Source organism: Cuculus canorus, chromosome 8 (genome assembly GCF_017976375.1).
Source record: "Cuculus canorus isolate bCucCan1 chromosome 8, bCucCan1.pri, whole genome shotgun sequence".
NCBI lineage: Eukaryota > Metazoa > Chordata > Aves > Cuculiformes > Cuculidae > Cuculus > Cuculus canorus.
In genome coordinates, this window is record NC_071408.1 from 29,258,779 (window position 1) to 29,280,746 (window position 21,968).

Here is a 21,968-nt window from a genome sequence, read left to right on the forward strand (position 1 = left end):
AAAATCCTGCTCTGCCTGTAATTGGCTGACTTGTGTTCAGCCCATTCCTGCCTCAGGTTTTCAAGGACTCTCTCTTCTCAATCTCCCTGCAGTTCAGGGTACCTTCCTCCGAGACAGACCTTCCTTTGTCTCTTTTCACCCAAACTTATTTACCGCTAACTTATTCAGAAGATAGTTTTGATGTACTGCTATAAATAGGAGAGCACCTCTTCAGAGAAGTAACACCACGTTGGCAGACAGAATGGCATCTCCTGTACTCGTTTGTCTAATTAACCCTTGTTGGTGGGTGCATTTCAGTGCTAAATGTGTCTGTCCACGGAGTGTTTGGGTTCGTCTTAACCTGCACACTGCCAAATAGACTCAAAACAAACATGCTGATGAGATAAGTATGGTTATTTGTTTCTTTTTATCTCCTCATCAGGACTGTGATAATAGTAAACAATTGGAAAGACATGTTTGGAATGTTTGAGACCCTTTAAAAAAAAAGGGGGGGGCCTGAAGAGCCGACTCTTGAATTCAAAGGATTATTTTTCAAATTTAGTGTAGTCCAAAGCCAGTTAAAATTATAGTGATCATAGTTGCCGATACCAATATAGGTGTTTAAACATCTGCCTTCAAGATGTTTTCTTTTCATCTAGTTTTAGTCCACAACTGAATATGCGAATATTTTAGCTCAAAGCAGAGTCTCTATTTGCTTCTCTACATATATGTGAGAAATCCACAATGCTTTACTTTCTGCATCCTGTAGCTATTGAATGAAATGGACGTTCTGACCAATTTTGCTGCCACTACCAGTTTCCAGCATCTGGCTTAAGTGTCGGCACCCCAATGATTATGGAGGCTATCATGGCATCCTGCTGCAGCGGCAGCACAACATTGTGTGTTCTTGCACCTGATATATCCTCAGGAAAACATTTTAAACTAAGATTCAGCATCTTAATGGCAAAAAAAACCCCAAGATTTTTAATCTGCTTTCATTCCCTTACTTCTGATGTGCTGTTAACTCAGAGGAACAGCGGTAAAAGCACATAGAGCAGTCTGGGTTAATATAAAGTAAGGGGGTGAAGATTACGTGGGGCTACATGAAAATCAAAAGGCCGTAGAGAACACTGTGAGGCTGAACATTTTTGACAGTTTTTGAAACAAAGACCTTTGAACAAAGTTTTTGAACGATTTTTGACCTTTCAGAGGAGTGAGGAGACTTTATTTCAGTCTACTTCAACAAGATATACAGAAAATATATTTTAGATAAAATTCTCTATGGGGTTATTAACTCTTACTAATCAGATATTTGGTCTTAAATATCATCTGGTCTGTTCTAGGGACTCTGTGCTGCGTGGAAGTTGTTATGTTAGAACTGGATGCCACTGGAAAGGCTTGTTGTGTCCTTGCTGTCGCATTATTGCAGTGATAATGGTGGCAGTGAGGGTTTAGATGCGTTTGGGTGAGTCAGTAGTGTCACAGAAAGCACCAAGTGCTTGAATTTGAAGAGTTAGGCACAAGCTTTAAGGATCAGTGATGTTTACCTATGAAGTTAGATAAAACCTGTCTTGCACAGCCATGGCAGGTCCAGAGGGAGCAGCTGAGGACGTGTTTCCATGGCACATTTAAACTGGAAAGAATTAACAAAAAATACCAAAGCAGAGGAGATACGAAAGCTTTCTAAAGCAAAAATCCAGACTGTCCAATACCTTTTTTATAGACCGTTGACATAATTCCTCGTTTCCTGACACTTCAGTGATAACAATTTGCATAGTTAAGACACCACGCTTGTGGCTTTATTGCGTTTTAGTGCGAGTACTTTAGCTGCAGAACAAAAGTGAAGCAGTTTGATGTAATATGGGTGTCTATTTGCACTCCTTTTAAGATAAACATTAGGCAATAACCATTTCTTTAGAGCCTGTATATTGTTCATATGATTCTCTCTCTTATATAGCAGCTCATGTTCATCAACGTGATACATTCCTGCCTGATTTTCCAGTTCTGTCTTTCACTGAGGATATTCTTTTCTTTCTCTGATTGCTTTTTCTTCTTAGACCATTACTCTAGTTGATAGCTTCAGGTTATCATTGTATCCTATCTCCCTCTCCAATAAGCCTATGATTGATACTAATCTTCCTCACAGGACACATTTATAGGATGCAGGATGGAAACTACTCTCTAAATCTTAGCTTTATATGTGCTGACAATTTGCAAGGTTGCACCTTGTATTCACTTCGGGTGGCTTAGGGGGAAACATCAGCACCCGGTAATCACGCTTCCAAATAAGAGGAATGTGCTCCATATACTAGAAGTTATCTTCTTGTTCAGTCTCCTGTGCTGCTTCTGCTGGTAAAGAGAAAGGGCTCAGTTTCTATAGGTGCTCAGCATCCTGTAACCAAACTCGTGCCTTTTCTTTCCAGTCAGAGGAGCCATATTTTAATTAATCTAATGGAAGCTTTGAGTAGCAGGCAGTCCCCTGAAAAAAAGAATTAATGTGCCAGAAAACACTTCACACAAGCAGAAGACTCTTCATTGAGTAATGTGCTTAACGGTACTTTTTCGAAGAAAATTATCCCAGTGAAAGCTTTATGGAGTGCATTTGTTTTTCTATCTTTCTTTTCATAATACAGCCTCGTGTTTTGAAATCAAATTAGGTATGTCTAGGGACCTTTTGAAAATAGAATTATTGTGGTTTTACTGTAGGTTTTGCAGACACCCACCAGTATAGTATCACGGAAAACAAAAATAGTCCATTCCTTAGAGGAAAACAAACCGAGGGCGCCGTGATCGCTGGTGTGATGAATGCGTGTGCTGAAATGTGGTGATTTCACTGTTTCTGCTTACCAAATATCTGAAAGCAGAGTCCAGTTATATAATTAACTCTGAACCTTCAATGGGAAATGAAGATGCTAATGTTTCCACAGCATTAGCATATTCAAGCTCCACAGCCCAAGAAACAAAGAGAAGCACTAAGAAATTCATTTGTTTTATCTTTTATCTTTTTAAACAGACATGCATTTATCTTTATGAACAGACTTGCCAGACCTTTTTTGAATTGCAAAGTTTTGCTGCGAATCCTTGTTATTTGGATTTGCATAAGGATTAACAATGTTGGGCAAGTGGTATCTCCTAACCCTTTCTGTTTACTTGTGTGAAATCAGTCACTGGGATACAATTTTCAAGGCAATCAGTGCTTTTAGTTCAGTGGATAATGCAGTTTGTGCCATGGTAGATTCTCTAACACTCCAGAAGTCTAGTGCAACGAAAAGTATAAATGTGTTTGTTCAGAGGAACGTCTGCTCGCTTTAAGAGCTCTCTGTACCTGTTGGCACAAAGGTTAAGGAATGAAGTTTTATGAAACTTGAGGGAAAGTCTGAGCTGGTGTGCAAAGTGCAGAAATTAAGCTCTGCTCCCTGTCTGAACATACATGTGAAAATGTCACTGTCAAAGCGAAATCACCTCTTAGATCAGAACTTGGGACCACAAAATCGATACCCGCAGAGACTTGAAAAGGGTGTGTGCCGCAGTGAGTCACAGTTGATTGAAGTTCAAAGCTCTTGTTGTGGTTAAAGTGTTTCAGTCTGCTTTTTTTGTTCCAGCTGTTTATACACAGAAGTGCTACTTAAAATATCTCAGTGTGCATCTGAATAATTTTCACTGATCAGAGAACACTAGGTTGAGAGCATCGTCACGTAGCGTGACAGGTAGATGGGACTTGAAAAATACCTCTTTGTGTTTGCATGTTTTTTCATTTTTAGTTCTTTTATGATTATTCCATCATCAATATCTTGCAAAACAAATATTATGGGGAACCTTGCATTATTTTATAGAATCATAGAATCACCAGGTTGGAAAGGACTCACTGAATCATTGAGTCCAACCATTCCGAACAGTCCCTGAACCATGTCCCTCAGCACCTCACCCACCCATCCCTTAAACACCTCCAGGGAAGGTGACTCAGACACTTCCCTGGACAGCTGTTCCAGTGCTCACGTCTCCCAGAGTACTTGCACTGTGGAAATCGGTTCTGAAGTGCATAGAAGTGTACTTCACAAATGAGGCAGAGCCCTGAAACTTGCTGCGTCGAGTTAACAGAGCAGAAGTTACTTTGCAAAGGTGAAGCTTCAGGGTTTCTGTTCTATTTCAAGGTGATTGTTGGGAATCATAGAATCATTAAGGTTGGAAAAGACCTCTAAGATCATCAAATCCAACTGTCAGTCCAACACCATCGTGCCTACTAAACCATGTCCCAAAGTGCCATATCTACACATTTTTTGAACACCTCCAGAGATGGAGACACCATCACTCCCCTGGGCAGCCTCTGCCAGTGCTTCACCACTCTTTTAATAAAGAATTTTTTTTTCTAATATCCAATCTAAACCTCCCCTGGAGCAACTTAAGGCAAATTTCTCAAAGAAAAGCAGATTTGGCCTTAAGATCATCAGTCTTCTAGGGAAAATATTAAGGAAAGAGGCAACCATTAGAAATATGTCTAGCTTGCTCAAGAGGGATAGACGTAATGGCAAGAGAAGCTTTATACCTGGAGCAGTGATGAGTGACAGAGGCTCACAAGAGCTGGAGCAGCTGTTTGTGATGTGCCAGCAGTGGGCTGGGGATGCCTGGAGCTCCTGCAGCGTTTGGAGTATCGGCTGTGGCAGTGGTGGTGTCCTCTGGGAGAGGAGAGCTGGGAAGGAGCAGCCCGCCTAGCAGAGCAGTGGTCCCAAGACAGCAGCCTGGGAGAAACCTTAGAGCTGCTCCATGCTACGAAAAAAGGAAAAAATTCGAGCTGAAGCTGCCAGGACAGAATAGGATATTACTGGTGATGCATTAATTACTCAGTGTTGTTGCCAGTGGCTGATGACCCAGCAATCAAGAACAAGCCATAAGTAATAAATTACATTGAACATGAGGTGAACACAGCATTCATTAACATCACGTATAAAATGCTGATTAAGTTTTGTGCACAAGGCGAGGAACATAAAAAGCAAATACTAACACACAGCGAGTGTCACGAGCTCACTGTTGTGCACAATGGGCACTACGGAGCAGAGATGTGAAACTCCTACCAGAGAAATGATCTGCTTTATAACAAAACCAGAAAGCTAGACAGCTCTGGAATAGGTTCGCTTTCTCCTCAACCAGTAAGACTGTCTTTTGTGCTGTTTAAGTGTGGGTTTTTAACCATCAATATAGCCCTATACTGAAATAATTCAATTGAAAATGGAAAGAGTTTTGCTTTCCTGTACATCAGTCCTCTTATTTCTACCACTGCTTTTACTTTAGCAGTCAGTTTGGGAGCTCCTGCAGCAGAGGTTGTTGGTTCAGTAATACAGTTGACGTAGTTAATAAAGAGTGAAGAAGCCCTATAGCTTTTCATTCCAGATCAGGCAGAAGGCAGGAATGCTGGCGCTGGCTAACAAAATGCTACAGAGGTGTTGCAGTGCAAGAGAAAGACATAGCTGTCAAGTACCTTGCTGATATTTTGCACTTCTAGTCTCAAATGCTTAGTTAAAGGTCATGCATCCAAGAGGAATTGGGATAGTTAACCTTTCTCAATCTCCCTTGCTCTCTCCCGATACACTTTGAAATCATCTGTAATGTTTCCAGAGGTATCTGTGAGCAGTGCTGGTGCCGATGAACTGACAGGTGGTCTTTTTCTGTTGAACTCAGCGTTGAGCTGTTCTTCACTCTAGAAGAACGTGTCGTAGTTGTTGTGTTGGCCAGGTCATCGTTGCCAAGATAAAATATTTTTTTATTTATAGAAAGAAAACTTTTATGCTACTGGTAATGGAGTAATCCGAACCAGGGGATCTTGAAAGTAGTCATTAAGTCATTAAGTACTCATGGTAGGAAAAAGTGTGTTTGCCAGTCTTCCTGATTTTACTAGAGGGAATTGTCTTGTTTTCTAAATCTTGGCTTTAAAATCAAAATACTTTTATAAGAAAAAAAATATTGATCATCTGATTTCATCACAAAGAAAATAATTATTTCTAAGAGAAGCATTTTGAATCAGGAATAACATTTTTCCATTGATTCTTTTTTTGAGCAATAACGCGTCTGAAAATAACATTTTTCTATCATTGGACAACAGAGATTTTAAAGTCAATAATAGACCGGATTGCCTGAAATTGGAAAATACAGAAACAGTATACAACTGTGGCTTTTTTTGTTTCTGTGTGTCGGTTGGTCGGTAGTAAAGAAATGAGGGATGTGACGTGGTGAAAGTACTTACAGGGCTGTAATCTGTGTAAGTAAAAGCTGCCGGGAGCCAGTTTGGACCATGGTACTTAGAGCAGAGCAAGGTTGCACTCCGTTATTATGGGGTTTACCAGCACCTAGCAAGGCTCACTTGCTCCCTTCATTCCCCTGGGATAGCTCATCTATCCAGGGAAAGCACCGGTTGATTTTGCCATCTTCTGGGGTTCTAACACTGTGAGCTTGTTCTCCTGTAGCCTCTTTTCTCTCTCTCTCCCTCTATGTATTTTTACATGACTGGAACTGAGAGGTAATTTAGGCCATTGGGTTGATATTGGGTTCGCTCACAAAGTGCAGTGGGTATGGATACACCTGACTCGTGCAGTAGAAGTAGCCTCGCCGTCTGCCGTGTTGTGCAAGGTGCTCGTATATATCCAAAGATGTGGCAGCTTTTCGTTAAGCGTCAGCAGTTTTCATGTGCATTCAGTGTTACATTTCAATACGATTAATACAGATGCTATAAACCTCACCAACTTCTCACCCTGTCCCTTTTCTGGGCATTTTGAAGGAAGGCTCACGAAGTAAAGGCTGTATCGCCTGCCTAAAATACCTAAAATAGAGCTGACATGTCACGGGTTTGCTTTTCTTTGGTTTGCCTTTTTTTTTTTGTCTAAACATCACTGTAATAATTACCGTAACAGAGAGCTTTCTGCGGAGTTAATGTTCTTCTGGCTTAATGGCCCCTGGTTATTCTCAGGCCATCAACTTTTCCCAGCTGGTCATCAATCCCACGGAACTGCCTCGTGCCTCCATTATTATTGCTTAAGTAGATGACATTTCTGGTGCAGCCGCTGCCTCCCAATGCGATGACATTACAGCCAGTAGCTTTTTTCCCCCCCTCTTTGCTTTCACTATTGTCAAAGCATTATAAACAGCTGGTACCAGAATGTTGTGGCTCTCGGCTGTGAATTCCTCTGACAATTTTTAGGTGCGAGTTTTGTAGGTTTCGACTGAGAGAATCGGAGGTGACTGGAAATGCTTTGCCCGGGGCAGTGAGCTACACGGGCTCAGCCCCCATGCATCATTCAAGAAGTAGTAGCTGGGCAATACCTGATTTGTTCAGTCTGAAGACGTTTTCCCAGAAGGAACAGTTTTCAGACAAGATGTGGGACAGGGGATGGTTAATGTTTATCATCTAGCAAATGTTGACATCCCCTCGCTCAGCCCCTTCCCCAAGTTCCCACAGCTCCAGTGACAGTTGCCCTCGTTTCCTAACAATTGATGGATTCTCTGGCAGGCTTTTAAAAGAAATAAGTCGTAGCTCAGTAGGCCAGAAACCAGCAGAGATTGTTTGGGTGAAAATGTCTTGCTATGTGGATATTCAAACCCATGTGAATTAACATTGGTGCTGACTACATTTCCTTTAACCTCATTAGCGCTTCATCTCACTTTCCCAAGCATGGTGGTGGAGCAGCTAGTTCACCTTGTAGCCTTTCACTGGGTAATTCATCAAAGTGGCAGATGAAAGCTTAAAGGAAAATGCATGTAAATACTGCATTAGGAGCCTCGGCTTACACAGGCAGGAACGCTTCTACCCATATCATTAGCTCTGCATTACAATCCGTGTCAGTGAAAGAAAAGGGACCTCATGGTTTGGGGGAGATGGAGACACAAATGTTACTGGTTGTATCATTACATAAATTCTATAGTTTATTTTATCTTTATTTTAAAAAACTCTTTATTATTCGTTAGCTTTCCTCATCGAAAAAAATCTCAGATTGGAACCGCTTACTACCTTCAAAATTAAAAACAAGTTACTTAAGTAAAATATCCTTCTTCTTATGCTGGGGGCCAAAACATTTCCAAGCAGGGGATTGAGATCATGCTGATTTAGTCATTTGATTCCCTGCATTCGTGCAGTTGATACTAAGCTTAATACTCCTCCTCATTGCTGGTAAACCCACCGTGTCTACACCAGGAGATACGCTGGCTGTGTCTGTAATGGCACAAACAAGGAGCTGCCGCAGGGTTTGATCTTGAGTTACTGAGACGCTTGTTGTCCAGGGTGGGTTTAGACTGCGAGCGCTCCCAAGAGCCAATGAATACCATCACCTCCTCCATATCCTTCGGGATCAGGCCAGTGTCAACGGTGATTGCTCTCAGCATATATTGTGTTTGATGTGGGGAATTAGACATGCCTGTTCCAGGAAGGGACTGGAATGCCATTCTTTTTGGTTAATGATGAAAATAAAGTTCTGATAAGACAGCCTTAGGGAAGATAAATAGATTAAAATGTTCATGAACCAAAAATGGCTTTCCAAGGAGCTCAGAACTGGTGAGCAGCCAGTTACGTTTGCCTTTTTTTTTGGTGAAGAAACGGTAAGAAACACACTCTGTGCTCTCTATTCTGTTGTTACTGGCTTTAGATGCTCAAGATAGTGTCTCATGGAGGGCTACCAAGGCACACCTACAGTCTTACCTCCCAATGTATTGTATTCTTGATAGAAATTAGCACTTTGGGAATACTGTTAATCCTTTGCCCCTTTGTAGTTCCAGTGCTGAGTAACAGATACACTTCTCTGCTCCTCTTCCCAATGTCTATATTGGTGGCGTACTACAGTAATATGATTTATATTTCATTTTCATGAAAGCTCACTTTACCCTCCTGGTTCCGTTAGGTCAGACGCTCGCTCAACAGGCACCCCCTGTTCCATTTTACTGTGTAACTTTTAAGCGTGACCTGACAAGCTAGAAAAAAATGCAGTGCACCGTCTCGCTGACATGTAAAATGTACACAGACATTAATGACCAGCTCTGACTGTTGAACCACAAAGGAGGTACAACGGCATCACAGTGGTTATGGCCTCACCTTGGAGATGGTGCAGAAGGACTGGACCAAAGTATAACTCTTCCCTTAGCAAAAAAGTCCTGACCCCGAGGTAGAAAAGCTATTCACATTTGTGCTTGTGAGGACTTACAATGGATTATTTCCTGAAAAATCAGAAGAGGAAAAATCAAAAAAGTACTCTTAATTATAGCTCATTTCTGGTAAGTGGAAGAAATACAATCCTATGCAGCTGGGAACATTATAGAAGCTGTTGTGATTACTGTATATGACACAGCGGTGGAAAGGAGGATTTAAGCAGTGGACTTAACTTCAACTTTAAAGGCTATACACCTATGCCCCATTTTTCGTCATCTACAAAATGTACAGGTAATGTGTCGCCAGTTATTTGGGAAGACTGCTGGTCGAGATTTATGCTGTTGAGATTTGCTGTAAAATGTGCCACGTACATGTAAAATATAGTTCTCGTGCAGTGAGTGGGAAGCTATTTACAGCTAATTCTGAGGTATGTATGTCTTTGCAGCCTTTAAAAATGCACTGCAAGAGTTGTGCACTGGTAACCAGCTCCGGACACCTTCTGGGAAGCAAACAAGGTGACAGAATCGACGAGACGGAGTGTGTAATACGAATGAATGATGCACCTACTCGAGGTTATGGAAGAGATGTTGGAAACAAAACAAGCCTTCGCGTCATTGCGCACTCCAGTATTCAGAGGATTTTGCGAAATCGTAACGAACTCTTAAATATGAGTCACGGTGCTGTCTTTATCTTCTGGGGTCCGAGCAGCTACATGAGGAGAGATGGTAAAGGCTTGGTGTATAATAACCTGCAGCTGATGAATCAGATACTGCCTCAATTAAAAGCATATATGATTTCTCGCCACAAGATGCTTCAATTTGATGACCTTTTTAAACGGGAAACTGGGAAAGACAGGTGAGAACTTATGTGGATACATTTGGGGGAAGTCATACAGTCGTAAAATAATGTAGTTTATACGTACCAATTTCAGATCTGCTCAGAGAGACCATCACACCCATTAAATCCTCTGCCTCATGAGTTGTAATACGGTATGACATGCCAAATAACATCCCTTGTAACATAAGTAAAAAATACGGATCAAAATAATTTGTATGGAGCATTGCCTCATCAACTTAGAATACCAGAACCTAGGAGTACATTTTATACCGCCAAGGAGATAGGAGCTGTTTAAATCTCACTTTGGGGTAATATAACTGAAAGGTTTTTTTTACTGATTTGGAAAAATCAGAATGGATAGGTTATGTTTTCTTATAGAGGAAACGCCACCATTCAGTGAATTATAATAGCTGTATATTGAATTTAAGCATTCTTGGAACATTGCAGCTGTAAAGCTTCTTGTAAACAAATAAACATTAGTCATACATTAGGTACTTCAGAACAGTTCATCTTGTATTTCCAACTGGGAAAAGGAAAGTTATTATGATAGTTACATCTTCATGAGACTGTTTATGACTTGTAGGCTGATTTTCAAATCAAATTTTTAATAAGTGACCCACTGCAGACCTGAGCATTTTCACATATGGTGTTTGAAAATGGGCATTTAAACCAAACATTTCCTAGCAAGAAATATTTGTTTTTAATGAACTCCCATTTTTCCTTTTTGAAGATGCTGCTCTAAAAATGGAACGCGGTCCCCATAGGTACAAATGAAGAGTTAGGTTTATTGTGCAGTAGCTCATGGTGAGGATTTACAGCCTTACAAAAACTGTACATACACACCAAAGCTTGGAGCCGGGCTCAGTCCTCTTGTGGACAGGGAGGGCTCAACAGCGTGGACTTTTCTTCTCTGGGCTGCACAGCAAAGGTAAAACCAGTGTTAGAAGAAACTGTTGCATCTTCTTAGCTGGTGGCAACTCTGTCTTTGCTTCACATTTGCTGCCTTTGTCTGTCATGCGCCACATGGTTTGCTTGCGGAGCTTTGTTCAGTTACAGTGGATCAAACTACGTATCTGAGTTCTTGGTTGACTCACGCTAACAGTAGAGCACACAGTAACTCGGTCAGTTGCTTACCATTAAAGAGCCTTTTCTCTTCATCTTCAAATCAGTGCTTGTGAGTCTCCACCAGAGACTCTGCCTCTGCCAGAATGAGAAGGAAAGGGAGCAGAGGGAGGTGCCCTGCTGGTTCTGATGTGTTACTGTCTTTTCCAGGTTTGTTGACCCAGAATAGAGCAAAGTGAGAAGCTGAATTAAGCGTTTGAACTTTTCAAGGAAAGTGCAGAGGATTATCTGTATGCGCAGTATTTACAAAGGCAGGAGAGTTAGCAGAGCTGTAGTTGCACTGTGACATGGGCCACCACGAGCCCTACGGGTCAGGCGCTGTACCCAAGGAATGGACACTGCCACCTCCTTTCTGGATTATTCTTTTATTTTAAGACCACATGCTGTCCCCACTTTCGGTGAAGAGTTTGCCTCCTCCGCTTCAGCCTGGGCAGTTCTGCCGTGGGGAACCAAGGATCCCATTCCCTTCCTGACACTTGTGGGCAGTTTCAGGCAAGCTGCTCTTTCCGATTCCACATCTCCCATCCGGAGCAGGCGGTTTACAGCTGTGCCCATCCTCAGTGTGTTTCTTTTTCTGCGCAGGCACCAGGCTCAGTCTTCGCTCCTGAAATATTCTCAAAGCATTGGGAGATGTTAATGACGTTATAACAAGTTTATAGTGGAGCCAGTGATGGGCACCCTGAACTCCGAGGGTGAATCAAGGGCACTTGGATGTCAGCAAAATTCAGCCTCCCGAACAGGTCCTGCTGCTCTTAAGCAATTGCAGCTCTGCTGTGTATGAACCGCTCCTTTAGAGGGCACATACAGCAGACTTGAAGGACTAAGAAGATTAAAACGGGAGATGAAAATAAATGAATAGGCAGCCCAGAAAAAGAGAGGGAAGATTAAAAGAAACATGGGTAGGGAGGAATTTCTAAGGGAAGAAAATTTATATAGCTGTGGGGGCAGGAGCAGAAAGAACATTGTACAGCCCAGAATGTTGCTGTTCCCTGGGAGGTTTCTGCCAAGCTCTTGACGTTAGTGCCCGCAAAAAAACAAAGGAGGGAGAGAGAACCCTGATTGCAAGGTTGCAATAATCAAACCGTTCATTTCTGTCTAGAAAATGATGTGAGAAAAGGTAATTGGATGTATTGCGCTTTTTGGAAAAAAAGTCGATTGTGAAATGAAGGGAAACCTTCAGAAAACATTGCTATTTAAATGGCATGGCGAATGACAAAGGCTGCAGAGCAATATCCTTGGTATTATAAAGTAACTGTACTTGAAAATAACTTTATAATTGAATAAGGGTACATTAAGAAAATATGATTCAGAACCAATATTATAGTAATTAGATAAAAGACGCATAAATGAAATAACTGCAGGAAAAGTATTTCCATAGAGATTATAAATGAGATTTTGGTGGAGCAGAAAGGCCTTTAATTGTAATTTAGCGTGCACTACAGAATTATCAGGACGATGTGTTAGTTCATCGTATAAAAGAATATCTGATAATTTCCCCTAATAAGCATATGACAGTTCTTCATATTCTTTCATTACAGCTGATTAGGTATAAAAACAGTATTCTTTTGTTGGGACTCTTGTTCAGATCTTTTATGAGAAGGCAAGACACTAACCTTGTTTCTATATTGCTGTCCTACAGACATGATATTTAAAGAGGCCAAAGTGGTACTTGAGTAAGTTTTTAAATCTTTATTTCGCTGTTTAGCTTTTAAGCCAGTTTATTTAAATTCATTTATTCTCCTGTTTATTGGAAACACTAAATAATGGCATACGTGTGTTAAGCAGAAAGAAAACTAACCTGGCAGACAGCCTGGCTAGGTTGCCTGACCTGTGCAAAGCCCAGCAGCCTCGGTCATGGTCTGGATATAACAGCTTCCTTGGATTTAGAATGTCAGGTCTTAGACCCCTAAACCAGTTCAAGCTCCAAAGTACTCTTACCCTGAATTATGTTCCTGAATTATAGTGGTTCATAGGCTCAGAAACTCTTAAGTGGCAGGAAAGCAAATTTTTTAGGCTTTTCCTTAGCTTTCCCTTTTCTAATAATTTTGTTTTGAGCCAAAAATTATTATTTACTATTTGGAATTGTTGCAGTGCCTGAAGGCCTCTGCTGAGCTTATGACCCAGCTATGACATTATGACAAATTGCACCAACCCCCTAAGCTTAAGTGCAAATTCGGAAAATAAATAAGGCCCCATAATTGGAACTAATGAGATGCTTAAATCATGCTATTCTCCCAATGCTAGCTTAGCCTCAAAGTCTGTATGTCAGGAGCAGTAAAAACATATGTTTCAGGAGTTCATACATTACCAAGTCACCCACAAAGGACAGGAAAAATTACCTGGGCTCCCCGGAAAGAATTCCCTGATGTCCATAAATGTCTTTTAAGCAGCCAGCATTGATACTATCATTTTTTCCCCCCCCCTTTGCAATAAGTCTAATGCACTGAGGAAATGGGAAGCCTTGGTGCAAGATATTCCTCAATCTGACAGTGCTCAAAACGTCTCCCTCCTGCTGCCCCGAAGGTGACCTCCCTGGAACCACCCTGCTGAGCGTTAGCTTGGGCAGCCGCGCCGTGGGCTCTTGCCTGCTGAATTACAAATGCGTGATTGCTGGCGCTGGTTGGCAGTGGCTGTTGTAGCTTCAGGTCCCGGCTCCCAGGACTGCCGTGCATTGTGCTGTCACTGAGGAAACTACAAAAGATGACCTTAGATCTGGGGTCAGAACCTGGAATTCCCAGGTGACTCCTCTGAGGAGAACCTCGTGTTCTCTGCTTTGCTTTTTTTTGGGGGGAGGCAGCCACCTCTTTCTGCGGGTGTCAGGCAGATGTAGGTGTTGTGGAATGATGTTAATGTATTAGTGCAGTCTGACGCAGCACACAAGCCATCCGAGAGCCTACGCTTGCTCTCGCGGTGCTTCCGCTTTAGTGAGAGACGCAAGGAGAGACAGTCACTGTCTCCTCTAACAGTATTTGAAAGGAGACCTTTGAGTGAACTTCTTTTCTTTGGAGCAAACTCTTTCTTTGGAGCAAACCCCTGACTATCTGCCTCAGTTTCTAAGAGAAGTGCCTGATTTGATCCTGTAGAGCTGCCCCCAAGATGCCTTTACCGCACCTTTAGGACCTGCTCCTCACTGGCATCGCCTTGACAATCTGACTCCAAGACTGCCGGCTCTCCTCAGGCAGAGGGGCTGTGCAGGACTTTAACCCAGGAATTGGAGTTTCAGTGCATGTGGTAACCATTGAGGCACCCAACTCTTACACCCTGAACAGCAATGAGAGGCAAATGCTAGAAAGGCCAAATGCTACTTTGGCCATTTAGAGATAAAAACCTGTGACAGAGCAAAAGTTAAACACAGCTCGTAAATCTTATACATGTGTGAGCAGTTACATGGTGGTATATCTTATTTTGCACAAATAATTCTGGGATTGGTTGTGCTTTTAAAGATCTCTCCCAGCCTGCAGAGACAGCCAGGAGAGGAGCTGCCTTAGAGGCTCCCTTGCAGCTCCTTCATTCATATTCTGAGGTCCCACCAGGCTGGGATGGGGCTTAAGGAGGCAGAGGATGAAGAGGCATCTAGGATGAAGGTTTTCCCAGGCTGGCTCAGGGACAGGCGTAGCTGCAGCTAACGATGAGTTTCCTGGCAGCAGGCGCAGTGAGTGGGTAGGAGCTTCTAGAAACCATATCGTGGACAGGTGGGAGGAGAGATGGTCAGACCAAGCGCTTGAGGCTGGACCTCGCTCTAGCAGACGGGCTTCTCCGTATGCTGTGGGAAGCGGCATTTTATGCAGTTCTCTTCATCCTCGTTGATGCGTCTTCCTAAGCACTTAGTGTGTAAACTCCCTTTAGGTGGTTATGGATGCGTATAGATTTCTAGCAGAAGAATATAAATATAGGACATGAAGTTTCAGTCACTTAAGGTAAACTTAGCAAAAGGTCAGCTAAATATTAACATTGCTGTGCCCAGAATTAATTACAGCGAGGGCCGTTTCTGCTTAGATTAGTCCACTGACAGAAGGCACTAGGAAAATCATTAGAAGATGAATGAGCAAAGTAGTCGTGGTTGCCCAATTTTCATAACCTTTCACAAGAATGAAAAAAAAAATGCCCAGAAATTGCTTCAGGTATCTCAAGAATTATTTGTCAGCCTAGAAACTTAATTATGTTTTTGCTTTCAGGAAGATATCCAACACTTGGCTTAGCACGGGCTGGTTCACAATGACTATCGCATTAGAGCTCTGTGACAGGATAAATGTTTATGGCATGGTGCCACCGGATTTCTGCAGGTAGGATTTATTTTGAAACCATTATTAGCCAACAAGGTTGAACATTACTGATAAATATCTGAATCTTTTAATTTTTTTTTTTTTCTCTGCAACATGTCTTCAGTTCTCTTAAAGCAATTAATTAACATGTCCCAAAGATCTGATTCGGAAAACAACAAACAGCATTTAATTATGTTGTATAAAATATTTAAAATTTTTGTTTGTAGTGTGGGAGAATTAATCCATCTTGTTGGTTTCTTTAGTCTCTGAATATTTATCAGCTAAAAGTAAAGCAATAATTGGCATGAAATTAATCTGAAAAAAGGAGTGCTGGAAAACATTACTTTTAATTTGTTGTTGAAGTCTCCCCCCCAGTTAATAGAGGAACAGAGTTCTCACAGTGACTAGTTTATAAATTGAACTTTCTACACAACTCAAATTAAGGTGGTTGTATCTCTGTAAGATGAATCCAAATCTTCCAGTAAACTGGCTTCCTAAATAATCTCTGCCAAAAAAAACCCCAGGATTTGGACCTACAGAATAGACACTCAGTCCTGTAATCACCCATTTTGCTTATGCAGGGTGTGGGGCACAAGTGGTAGAAGCAGCACACAAATTCTGTCCATGGAATGGCTCTACATGAGTCTATTGCCTCAGCAGTCTTTATGCTGACTTAAGTATCACCTGCCCATCCTCCCAGAACTTAAAGGGAGGGCAGGAATAAAATGAGGGGATCGGATTTAAGCTGAAAGAAGGGAGCTTTAGATTAGATATTAGGAAGAAACTTTTTCCCTGTGAGTGTGGTCACAGGTTGCCCAGAGAAGCTGTGGCTGCTCCTTCCCTGGAGGTGTTCAAGGCCAGGTTGGATGGGGCTGTGAGCAGCCTGATCCACTGGGAGGTGTCCCTGCCCATGGCAGGGGGGTGGAACTGGATGAGCTTTCACGTCCCTTCCAACTCAAACCATTCTATGATGCCGTATTAAGCCTCACATTCTGGCCTTTCAGAAGAATGAGGTTACATGCCCACACCCTGTCTTGGTCCTGTCTGCACTGTGAAGATGACCCAGCAACACACAGACCTGGTACTGCCAGTCTGGGATAACGGCACCAGCGTAACGTTTCATCACCTGCTCACAAATTCCTTTCACTTAGTTGAATTTTCTGTGGCAAATACAGTGATCTCACTGAAGTCTGGTTCATCGTTGACTAATTCAAGATGCCTTTCAGGGGCAAAGGGGAGCAAGGCTGCAGTGACAGGTTAGCTCATCTATCAAAGAACAGGACTGCTGTGACTTGCTTTTGAGCACTGAAAAAAGACCATTCTGGAATCGGCATTTGTCCTAGGCAAAAAGCAGAAATCCCTGCAGAAATTACAATATAAAATGTCAACACTAAATTCCACTTTGTAAGAATTTCTACAAATTATAACAAAACACTGATGATAAATGCTGTGATGTACTGCCAGATTTCATCATGAATTCTCCAAGGAAAATAACAAACTAGATCAGATATTCCAGACAACATAAATACCTTCCACAGCACAGCGTTTCAGTTCCCCTGTCGTGTCAGTTGGCAAGACACACTTCAGTTTCTGTAAGTGGCTGCTCTCTCTTTACTTCAGAGGTGGCTCTATTCCAGTGGCACATGGAAGTAATTCTTAAACAGATGATCTAAAAATGCAGAAGACAGCAATTCATTGTAAAGCAATGCTCAATCGTAAAGTTACAGGCAAAGTTAAATTAGTTTAGATACATATACTTCTTTAAAAAAACAACCACCTCTTTTTAAGGGAGGCTAAAATTGTCGCTGAGACCTTATGAAAAGCTTTCATAGAATTTATATATTGAAATCATGTGGATGTAATAGTAAATTATAACACCAGAAAGGCTGTAGTCAATCCTACCATTGATAGATGCAGTAGTGCTTACAGCATGCATAAAAAATCTTAATATAAACTTACGCTTAGCCAGTCATAAAACATGGAAAAGGTCATTTCTTAATCAAAACAATAAAAAGTGTCTTTATTTCAGGTTTATTCCCCAGATGATGATGGGAAAACTGTAGTTGCGATGCCTGGAAAAAGCTTTCCATGGAGATCTGTGAAAGGAACCTTGTGCCATAAATATAGTTAACCTTCTTAGTTTGCTCTTCAGCCACTCATTAAGCAGTTAAACAGTGCTTCTGATCAAAGAAATAAGACAACAAAATAGCATAGCAGAAATAAAGAGATAGTCCATATTTTTAAGCCATATAATCAGACAAAATACAAATTTACCATTTAAAAAAGAAAAACAAACCCCCTCCACCGTAACTGTCTCACGTGTGGTGATGCTATAGGTACTTAAGCTGCTTTGCAAGAAATGAATCATTAAGATATAAAAAAAAAAAAAAGAAAAACCACTCCAAACTTTTATTTCTATTCAAAGTTAATGTCACCCAATTTACAACTCCAGCAGATACCCATTATTTTTTAAGTATTAATTTGTGGAGTAAGTAATGAGTGTGGGTGAGCACTGTCATGGAAATAATTAGTATCATATCCGTAACGTGAAGGACATCTCAAAGGTATCATGAATATCATACTGTTGATTCTGCTACAAATTATTAGCTTAAGATCATTAACCAAATTGCTTCCCACCCATGCAGGGAAATAGTTTGGCGAAGGGAGTCTGGAGTACAGACTAAAAGATTTGTCACTATTAATTGCAACAACGTGTTTTAGATTCATTTCTATTTACCTTCACTGGACATTGATTTTTATCGCTGAACGGCAGTTGGTGACCTGATTATTATAGATTTCCGGTACTTCATAGCAAAGCTATAGGTAATATTGAATCCCTTTTTTTTTTGCTACAGATCTGTGGTGAGGGTTAATGGCTTTGATGTTGCTCTCATGCTGTTATGTACACCTGACTTGCATGTCCCGGAAAAGATGAAAGCTTGTGCTTCCATGCACATTGGATAGATTTTGGAGAGTTTTTATCACAAGGAAGACGAGCCACCTCGCCAGTGCCCAGGGATCCATTCCTGGCCTTTGCTGGAGCAAACTAGCACCCTAGGTGGGAAGCATTTCCCCCTCTGAGCTCCTTTTGACAGCCTGCCACGTGCGCAGGGGGACGTCTAGGACTTTCCTCTTGTCTCCCTACATCAGCAGCCAGGTTGGGGTGCGCAGCCAACACCGAAATTCCTGAAGGAACTGCAGTGCTGCTGCTCTTCTTTGCAGCTGCTCAGCTGGTGGAAAGGACACAGAGAAGCCGTAATGCAGTTTGTAGTCCAGTCCCTCTCCATTGCAGCATCGGCAGCATTGAGACGTTGGTTTGTTGCAGATACCTCTGGGTACTCACGCACACAAGCAAAACTCAGGGTGTTAGAAGAGCCCTCTTAACTCCCCTCCTCTTTATGGGTCTTCTGGAACTCACAGAAACTTAAGGCTTAATTCTGATCCTTATTTTAACTAATATGAATCATTTTTGGTCCCATTATAGAGCCAGATCATTTTCCTATAAGAATCCTCATTTGATGCCGGGCCATTTCCCATCTGTGATAATTTGCCTGAAAATTGGCATTTGAAATCCTTTAATTTATTCCTTTGGGTACGGCTTTTAAATTTAGTGTTTTCTTACCTCCCCCTCTCCACTTTAAATTGCTTTAAATCAAGCACAGAGAAGCAGTTGTTTTCAGCTCCGCTTCCTGGGTCTTGTGAGGGTCTTGATGGAAGAAAGCGGGGCTCGCAGGATGGTAAACTGCATGGGAGATAGTCATGCCCTCATTACCTTAATTACTTCATAACAAAATGAATAATTGGTTTGGAAAACAGAGCTAATATGAAGGTCAAGAAAATAGAATCCTAGGAATAGAAGGCAAAAAATTATCCAGAAATCCTCATAGTCTTGGCACAGCCCCTTCCCCATCACTCAACATGTTAATGACGCTTCAAAATCCACCCTTCAAACTACGAATTACTTTACAAAGCCCGTGAGTACGTATAGTTTCAGTGGGTTAATTTATAACAGCCCTTCCCTGGTAAAGGAAGAGGTTGACTAGAACGCAATAGGGGATGGCCTGTTTTTTTTCTGCCTTGTTTCATTTGAGGCAAACCCTGTTGGCTGTATTTTCAGCTTTCGCCGGGGGTGGATACCATCTGTGGGAAAATGTGCACTGAAGTGGCAAACAGTTGATGAGTGACACTGGGTGCAGGCACTCGCGCGGCCACTGTGCTGGCAGGCTGTTGGGCAGGAATGGGCTGTATTTTACAGAGGAACTTTCCTAGATTCCTCCCAGCTGTGATATTAATATGCATGCAAAGTCTGACAAAATACTGATTAATGTCCAGTATCAGTCAGTGATAAAACAGCATCTGTTTTAATGTTAATAAATGAGGTGACAAGCAATTTCCGTATAGAAATTACTCACGCGTTTCATTTGCTGATGACACGTGAGCTAATTGCAGAGTTAGAAGATAACACAGTACCGTTAATTTGGGTTATGGTGTAGTTACTCAAGCCAGAGTTCAAATCCAAACTTTATTACCATGCATGCAATCTCGGGGAATCCAGAATTCCCATGAAAGGAGAAACACTTCAGACAAAAACACCCTTAGGTGCCTGACTGCCTACCAGAGTTCCTAAATCCATATTATTAACATTTGGAATTCAGCCTCAAAGCCTCAGTCAGCTGCAGAGTCACCTTGGATAGGGCTAAATGCCACCAGCATTTTCATTTTCGCATCAAGTTCATCTCCAGTTCAGCCAAGAGAACTGCATACAAGCCATGAGAGCACCCACCAGGGGATGTCTGCACCCAACGGGGTCCCCAGACCACGCTCTTCCACCTGCCCAGCCCTGTGCAGCCGCCGCCTATAGACTGTTTCTGACAGGCTGTTGCACAGAATACAGTGACTTGCCTGGAGCTAACATCCACTTAGGATACTCTGGTGTTAGCTTCAGAGCCTTTGATGTAACATAGAACCCCTGTCTTCAAAAGGGAAATCCATTGCTAAAATATCCATGGGTAGAATATTGATAACATAAGAAATAAAGCTCTTACTGGGAAGTACAGGATTCAAAACATCACTTCAGCAATGTAACCATACATAAATAGTGAGGGAGAAGGAAGGGGACCACTATGAACCCTCCTCTCCTTCACCCCTCTGTCTGATCCACCTGCCCCCTGTACCTGTGTACTTTGGGGTTTGTGTGGAGAAAAAAAAGAGCATTCCTATAGATTCTGTATGAGAAAAGTGACTCCAGCAATCATCATCCGCTGCTAATTAGAGTAAAGGAATAGGAAAGAGGGGATATAGAGGAATAGGATATAAATAGGATATAAATAGGAATAGGATATAAAGAGGAATAGGATACAGGGATTCATTTCCTGCTTTTCCTTCTTGCAGTTCACATTATGCGAACCCAGCTCATAAAAAAGGGGGGGGTGGAGTGGGGCAGGGGAGGGAGGATCCGAACCAGAGGTACTGGGGCCAGCAGCCGTGCCGGCTCACTTTGCAGTTACCTTATTTCCACTGTGACTGTGTTTGTTCAAAGTCTGTTGGAGATACGATTTCGATGTTACTAATCCTAACTTTAAAGCAGTAAATATCCATCAAGCAATAGGGGTTCACCCTTGAGAACACATGAGTAAAATCCAGCTTCAGTGCAGAAAGGAAGAGCAGCCTAAATGACTCAGAGGCCTCTTTAGTAGTTCTTAAGGAAAAATAAATCACATTTTTAAAGTATCCAGTTAGATTTACAGTAACCGTACAAATGAGTCGTTTAAGCGATAATAAGAGGTCCAAAGTATCAAAAAAGTATGTGAAAAATAAATTGAGGATTGAGATCTCATACTTGTAGCTGAAAGAAAAAAGTATTAAATTTCTATGTGAAGGGTAGTTTTTTACATTACAAATATGTTTTCTGTAGTTGAGGTATTGAATTCTTTTCACTCTCTTACATATTCCAGTGAGAATATATACAGCAAATTTAGACTCCATCTTATCCTAGAAATGTAATTTTATTGTTATTCTGGTCTTGTAAGATTGATCACCGTGGTGTGTTACCAGGAAGCTAGATTGATTGAATTAAAACGTTAATCTAAGGTACAAATGGAAAGCAGTACCAATATCATACATTACCGCTGCATATACAATATGGATAATGGTAAAATAAGAAGAATTAGGGTGACAGAATCGCACAGTAAAAATAATGACCAGGACAGAATACTGACAGATTGTGGATGCATTCAATTGAAAATGAGCTTAAATATTAGCTCTTCAAAAGGAAAATAATCAACTCTACGTTAGAGCTGACAGCGCTGTGTGTGGATGACATTGCTTGCTCTGTACTAGGGACCCTTTCAGCTCTGGCTTTAACACAGAGCAGTCCCACGGCTTCACTGAATGGTAATACTTGGATTAACTTTTCTTCCACTACAAAACTGTTTGGTAGTAGGAACTGTGGAGATTGGTGCAGGGTTATTCTCTCTGGGACAGCTCTCTCTCGCTCTTTGAATTTATGACAGAGACAGTTGTGTGAGTTTTTGTCAGCCCAAGGTGCCTGTGCCCAAAGTAAAAACATAGCGGGAAGGTAGGGAATAAAACAAAAGGAGAATAAATCATTCTGGCTTATTTTAATACAAATGTGCCTTTTACAGAAC

The 21,968-nt window shown here is 41.6% G+C and overlaps 1 protein-coding gene across 2 annotated transcripts in view; it reads left to right on the forward strand.

Annotated features, from left to right (window-relative positions):
• Positions 1 to 21,968, forward strand: part of ST6GALNAC5 (ST6 N-acetylgalactosaminide alpha-2,6-sialyltransferase 5) — a 73,045-nt gene that overhangs the window by 48,828 nt on the left and 2,249 nt on the right. Inside the window, exons 3-4 of one of the 2 annotated variants that reach the window (XM_054072846.1) lie at positions 9,546 to 9,955; positions 15,235 to 15,342. In XM_054072846.1, coding sequence (XP_053928821.1) covers positions 9,546 to 9,955; positions 15,235 to 15,342 — 518 coding nt within the window. The remainder of the gene's footprint in view (positions 1 to 9,545; positions 9,956 to 15,234; positions 15,343 to 21,968) is intronic. The other variant, XM_054072847.1, reaches the window with a different exon arrangement.